Source organism: Sinocyclocheilus anshuiensis, unplaced genomic scaffold, assembly GCF_001515605.1.
Source record: "Sinocyclocheilus anshuiensis isolate Anshui unplaced genomic scaffold, SAMN03320099.WGS_v1.1 scaffold1089, whole genome shotgun sequence".
Taxonomy (NCBI): Eukaryota; Metazoa; Chordata; class Actinopteri; order Cypriniformes; family Cyprinidae; genus Sinocyclocheilus; species Sinocyclocheilus anshuiensis.
The window spans coordinates 494,349-500,715 of record NW_015555709.1 but is presented as its reverse complement, the minus strand read 5'-3'; the positions used below and the strand labels follow the sequence as shown (position 1 = coordinate 500,715).

At 34.1% G+C, this 6,367-nt stretch overlaps 1 protein-coding gene across 1 annotated transcript in view; it reads left to right on the top strand.

Annotated features, from left to right (window-relative positions):
* LOC107671885 (diacylglycerol kinase alpha-like) overlaps positions 1-6,367 on the top strand; it is a 28,849-nt gene that overhangs the window by 7,569 nt on the left and 14,913 nt on the right. Inside the window, exon 2 of the mRNA XM_016464885.1 lies at positions 5,673-5,771. Coding sequence (XP_016320371.1) covers positions 5,696-5,771 — 76 coding nt within the window. The 5' untranslated portion in view covers positions 5,673-5,695. The remainder of the gene's footprint in view (positions 1-5,672; positions 5,772-6,367) is intronic.

Sequence of the window (6,367 nt, the reverse complement as noted above, 5' to 3'; positions counted from 1 at the left end):
ATTTAAGGGGGTCTGAATACTTTCCGTACCCACTGTATATATATAAAGGTCTTCATTACGTCTCCTGAGTTATGAAAGAGCAACCTTTGAGCAATCACATATTCCTCTGGAAAAGGAAGGGGAAAACACTTGAATATATAAACTCTTGCAGATACAAAGCAGCAGTTTGACTTGACACAAGGCGACAGCTTGTACAAACAGCACAAAGCTTTAGAAAGTATTGTTCCTAAAAATAGTTTTAAAAGGCATTGTAAAGGCAAATAATACGTGAACTGCTAATATTAGATCACTAGAACAGGCTTGTAATCTTGTGTGAGAATCACTCACCGCACCTCTGTCTAGTCAATGTTGTGTTCTGAGTCCAGCTTTTCTGGTAAAGTGGGTTGGAAATGCAACTTAATAGGTGAGATAGTGAAAGAGGCTGGGTGATTTACTGCAGTAATTGAATTTGTTGCAATGTTGCATGTTTTCTTTTAGTATAGTACTTTACCTGTAAACGGCGCTTGCAGAGCTAGTTTATACAACATTCTTTAAATTTTAAAAGGAGTGTACATGGAATATTTGAACTATTTGAACTATTTAAGTGCACTGCCAGCTAACAAATTACAAATACAGGAAGAGAGAAGCATGCCACAATGCACAATACAGGGGAATCTCTCAGCAACATTAAACTAACTACTACAAACACCCACTACTTCCTTAATGTTATTGACATTTCTGTAATTCTGCTGACATTTTTACCTGCATGGTTTAGGATGACATAAGAATGACCATCTAAAGATACACATGACTCTCATGCACTCGTGGGGGCTGCCAAGTGTAATATTAGAATAGTAGAACCAACAGCATACAGCTTCAAATATATGTATTTAGCGATAAGGAGCAGCTGACTGTACATTATACAGAATGTTATACTGCTAAATAAATAAATAAAGGACATAATTTGAGTTTATTTATGTAATATTATTAAATATTGGTTGTCTGGGCATTCATTATAAAAAATTACCTGAGATCCTTGTAATCAATAATGATATCCAATTGAACCCTCATCTATAATGTAAAAAAACAAACAAATTATCCACCTGGGCTAATGGACACATTGGCATGAATGAATGTGCATCTTTACTGTATAAATGACAGGCAGCTGTTTCTGAAAAATGAAAACAGTTTATAGTCTAAAAGTGTGATGTTATGGTTTGCATCTTGTTTTTGTGGGTGGTCTCAAAAACGGTGTACTTTGAGCCGAGCCACAAAGAGCCCTTAGCGCTGTGTTTTACTGGACTAAGTGTTTGGTGAAGCAGAGATTTGTCTCCCTCCATAAAACAGAGAGCTATGCATGCAAATAAGTGAGGAGGAAGCCCAGAATCAAATTACCACGCTTCTGTGCTCAACCCAAACAATTAGAGATTCAGAAAGACAGAGACAGACAGCGAGAGAGAGAGACCAAGACCTGCAGCCAGCAGCAGTTGTAAACTGCAGCAACTGACTGTTAAAACTGGTGTGAAGCAAGACTGTCAGTATCAAATATGACCATCCTGTTGGTGTCATGCTTATTGTCATTTGGTTGAACATCATGAAAAACTGTCATAATTCACGCCAAACACGTAAGACTAAAAATCAACATAAATAAGAAGTGTTAAACAAGACAAATAGTGTTCTGCTTAATTTCATGACAAAAAGGGTGCGATTAATCAAGATTAAAAATCGTAATCTATTGACAGCTGTTTTAGGCCCACTAAGAGTTTTTTACATTGTGACATTATTTTCATGTCAATTAAACCAAACCTCCTAATTGTCTATAGCGTATTGAAATGCAAAAAAATCTAATTCGTATTACAGCAGTATGAAAAATATATAATATATAAAAATATATATTATAATAAGTAATAATAATAATTATATAAGTATACATCACAAAAGTAACATTGGTACTGAATTAAATTCATACTGATTTTACGTAATGATTTTCTTATCAGAAATAAATTTTTTATTGTATTACAGTAATGAAAACGATATTTTTCCACAATGTTTTTTATGAGAAAAAGAATTTTGGTGTGGGGGGATGTACTTATTTCATCTAATTTATGCTAATTGTAATTTATTTTTGTTTTCTTTTGATTTCAGGTCAGTATATTAATGATTTCTCCATGAGATATATCCATTTTAATATAAATCCGCAACTTAGAGCAGAAAAATCAGATTTGAAAATGTGTAGTTTCATTTCACTTGTGACTCAATGGTCGTTCAATTTGAAAACATGCAATTCAGATGATTATTTGCTAGAGAACCTCGACTTTTTCCTCGACTTGATTTAAAAATACATAAGTGTGACATTTAAAACATATGTTTCTTCTATCATTGCAAAATGATTGATAAGACTGCAGTGTGTATGTAAAATAGTCTGTGATTCACCGGCTAGCTTCCGCTGTTGACAGAAAAGTATTGCTTCTATTTTCCCAACTTTCTCTCTCTTTCTCACATATGAAAAATATATAATATATAAAAATATATATTATAATAAGTAATAATAATAATTATATAAGTATACATCACAAAAGTAACATTGGTACTGAATTAAATTCATACTGATTTTACGTAATGATTTTCTTATCAGAAATAAATTTTTTATTGTATTACAGTAATGAAAACGATATTTTTCCACAATGTTTTTTATGAGAAAAAGAATTTTGGTGTGGGGGGATGTACTTATTTCATCTAATTTATGCTAATTGTAATTTATTTTTGTTTTCTTTTGATTTCAGGTCAGTATATTAATGATTTCTCCATGAGATATATCCATTTTAATATAAATCCGCAACTTAGAGCAGAAAAATCAGATTTGAAAATGTGTAGTTTCATTTCACTTGTGACTCAATGGTCGTTCAATTTGAAAACATGCAATTCAGATGATTATTTGCTAGAGAACCTCGACTTTTTCCTCGACTTGATTTAAAAATACATAAGTGTGACATTTAAAACATATGTTTCTTCTATCATTGCAAAATGATTGATAAGACTGCAGTGTGTATGTAAAATAGTCTGTGATTCACCGGCTAGCTTCCGCTGTTGACAGAAAAGTATTGCTTCTATTTTCCCTACTTTCTCTCTCTTTCTCACACACACACACACACACACACACACACACACACACAGACACATACACCCACCCACATATACACGGAGTAGGCCACACAAACAAAGTTCCTAGGCAACGACACTAACCTTTTGAGGGAATTAACTGAGAACGGTGTGACCCTTTGTTAGCTCACATCACATGAGAGGAGTGGGTGTACGGGCTTCATTCTCGCTACCTTTTCCATCGCATCAGAGTTTCTGAGCTCTATCATTCGAGGAAGAACATAAACTACCTTTAAAGTGGATTGTACCATTGTTCTCATGCTAACAAACTTTCATAAGAGGTTAGGTTATAGTACTCCTCCTATTGAAACTAACTAGAGTTTCAATACTAGAGCAAACTAGAGCTTTGCATATGTTTGTTTGTTGGTTTTAAATATGTGGCTAGTTTTCTGTGTTCACAGACACACGCAGAGTCACTGTTATGAAACTTTTACTTCTGCTACTATTATTAGTTGCTAAAAAATAGACATAGACTTGCTTTAAATAGGTCACCCATTTCTTCTCCATCAAAGCTGTTTGCCTTGTGTTAGAAAGTTTGAAGACACCTTAATGAATGTGCACAGGAAGAAAAACGTTAGCCTGGGACTAGCATACTGATGATCTCCCTAGACTGCCTTTTTCTTAATAAGAGTGCTGATCCATTTTCCATTACAGATGAAACCCAGAAGCATGAGGTTTCTATATAATACACACACACATAAAGAGATATTGTGTCTCATTTAGCCCTAGGTTCTTGAATCAATGCTATATACTCACTGACAATCTTGTCAGCTGACAGTCAATATGTTTTGAATGTTGTGCATAGTTGTACTCTTTATTCTTTCAGCAAATAAAATAGTAATATGTGAATATCAAACTCGTTTCTATCAGCTTTCCACTGGTGTCATACACAGAACACAAGATGATTCTTTTAATTGGGAACACAACCTTTTTGTTAGTCATGTGACCTCTGAGCAGAGTTGTGTTTTCTGCTCGCATAGTTTTGGTTTCTTGAGTAAGTCGCAGTGACGTCACTATGTAAATGGATGATTGATGATGTGACGTGCTGTTTTACATAGCCAGGCTGGCATACATAATAGTGTCTAAACCAGTGTTTGTATTTTTAATGCATAAATAATGCTTACATTTGAAATAAATTATTTTTAATAAAACAATAAAAGATGTTTTTGAAAGAAATCTCTTATGCTCACCCAGGCTGCATTTGTTTTGATCAAAAATACAGTAAAAACAGTAATGTTGTGTACAATTATTTACATTTAAAATAACTGTTTTCTATTTGAATATGTTTTAGAATGTAATTTATTCCTGTTATGCGAAGCTGAATTTTCAGCATCATTAGTGTTACGAATGAACACAAGTAGGCAACGGGCAGCGGGTCCAAATGCAGTTCAAGATCCTTTAATGATAATCCACAGAAATAAGCATCCAAAATACATGGAACCACAAGGAGGTAGCACTTATCAACAACTCACACCGACAATAGCAGACCAGGGCTTAATATACACAAACACAGGACCAAACAGGAAATGGAACACAGCTGAACCAGGTAGACACTAATGAAAACAAAGCATGATGGGAAATGGAGTCCATGACCAGAACAGGCAGGAACACAAAACAGGAACGCCCTCTAAAGCCTCACAGTGGTGCAGGCAACCGGGCGTGACAATTAGTGTCACATGATCCTTCAGAAATAATTCTAATATGCTGATTCGATGCTCAAGGAACATTTCTTATTATTACAATATAGTTGTGGCAACCATGATACATCTTTTTCATATTTCTTTGGTGAATAGAAAGTTCAAAAGTACATTTATTTGAAACTGATTCTATTATTAATATTATGTAACAACTGTAATGTAATGCTTTCCTGCTAAATAAAAGTATTTGTTTCTTTCAAATAAAATCTTACCGACTCTAAACAATATATTTATATATATATATATATATATATATATATATATATTTACAACAGTAGTGTATAGACGTATATGCTGTAATTTCAATCTGTGCAGCATTCAGAATTTTTAACATATTCTTTTTTATATATATCCAGAATGCAGAATTCTTGTATGGTGTGACTACACAGGACATATTTTTCTGTTCATGCAATAATTTCAGACACATTGTCTTTGCTCAGCCTGAAAGAATAAACAACATTTTGGACATCAGAAAGGCAAAAAGTGAACTTGTTACTTTCTTTTATAAAACGGTTCTCCATGGACTATTTTATTATCACACAGTATTAGAATATTCACACAAAAATGCAACAGTGATTAATTTTGTCTGTCATTGTCAAAGCATTTATGGAATGTGCCACAGGGTGTGTTACGAGAATGACAACAATGTACATGCTTTGTATTTTGCATAATTGTGTCTAGGCCTAAAACTTTTCTCTCACCATCAGTATCTTAATGGCATTTGGTTATATTATGGGTTTTCCTTTCACTTTAAGTGCATGAAAACATCTTAATGCATAAATGTGAAGATGGATATGGCTTTCATTTGTGTGTTTTCCTCTCACCAACCTCTTTCAGTGTTATTCAGAGGCTCTGGCGTGATGTCAGGCCCGGGCGAGTCGGATGACAGAGAGCTGAGGCCGGTAGACTTCATCCAGCTTCAGCAGTACATTGACTGTAAGTCTGTGATGCCCACACATCCCTCCCACTCTCACTAAACGCTCGGCCTCATTACAAACCATGACTCACTCTCAGTCCTTAAGTGCGAAATGACACTTTATTCTCAGGGTCGAAAAAACATGCCAGTCGTGTGCACCCAAGACATCTGTGAGCCCAGTTTACTTAGTTTTACATGCATGCATTTGCTTAAGTATTTTATACATGGACAACTAGTGTTGGGGAAGACTGACTGATTGATATCATTTAGATTTTGATGATGTCACTAAAATGATGTGATTATGAAAAACAAAAAGATGAAATTAAAATTATTTTTCTGGTTACACTTTATTTTAAGGTGTCCTTGTTACTGTGTAATTGTACAATAAAGTACTGACTAATATTAATTAACAACATGTACTTATTATAGGTTTAGGGATAGGAATAGGGTTTGGTTTAAGGTTGCTTGCATGTGATTATGCTTAATTTACTGTTATTACTATAATATAAGTACATGTAGCGTGTAACAAGGACACCATGTTATCACTCTTCTCACTAACATCTCTAATTTAATGGACCCTGAAAAGTGTCATGTATTGATGTTGTATATATATATA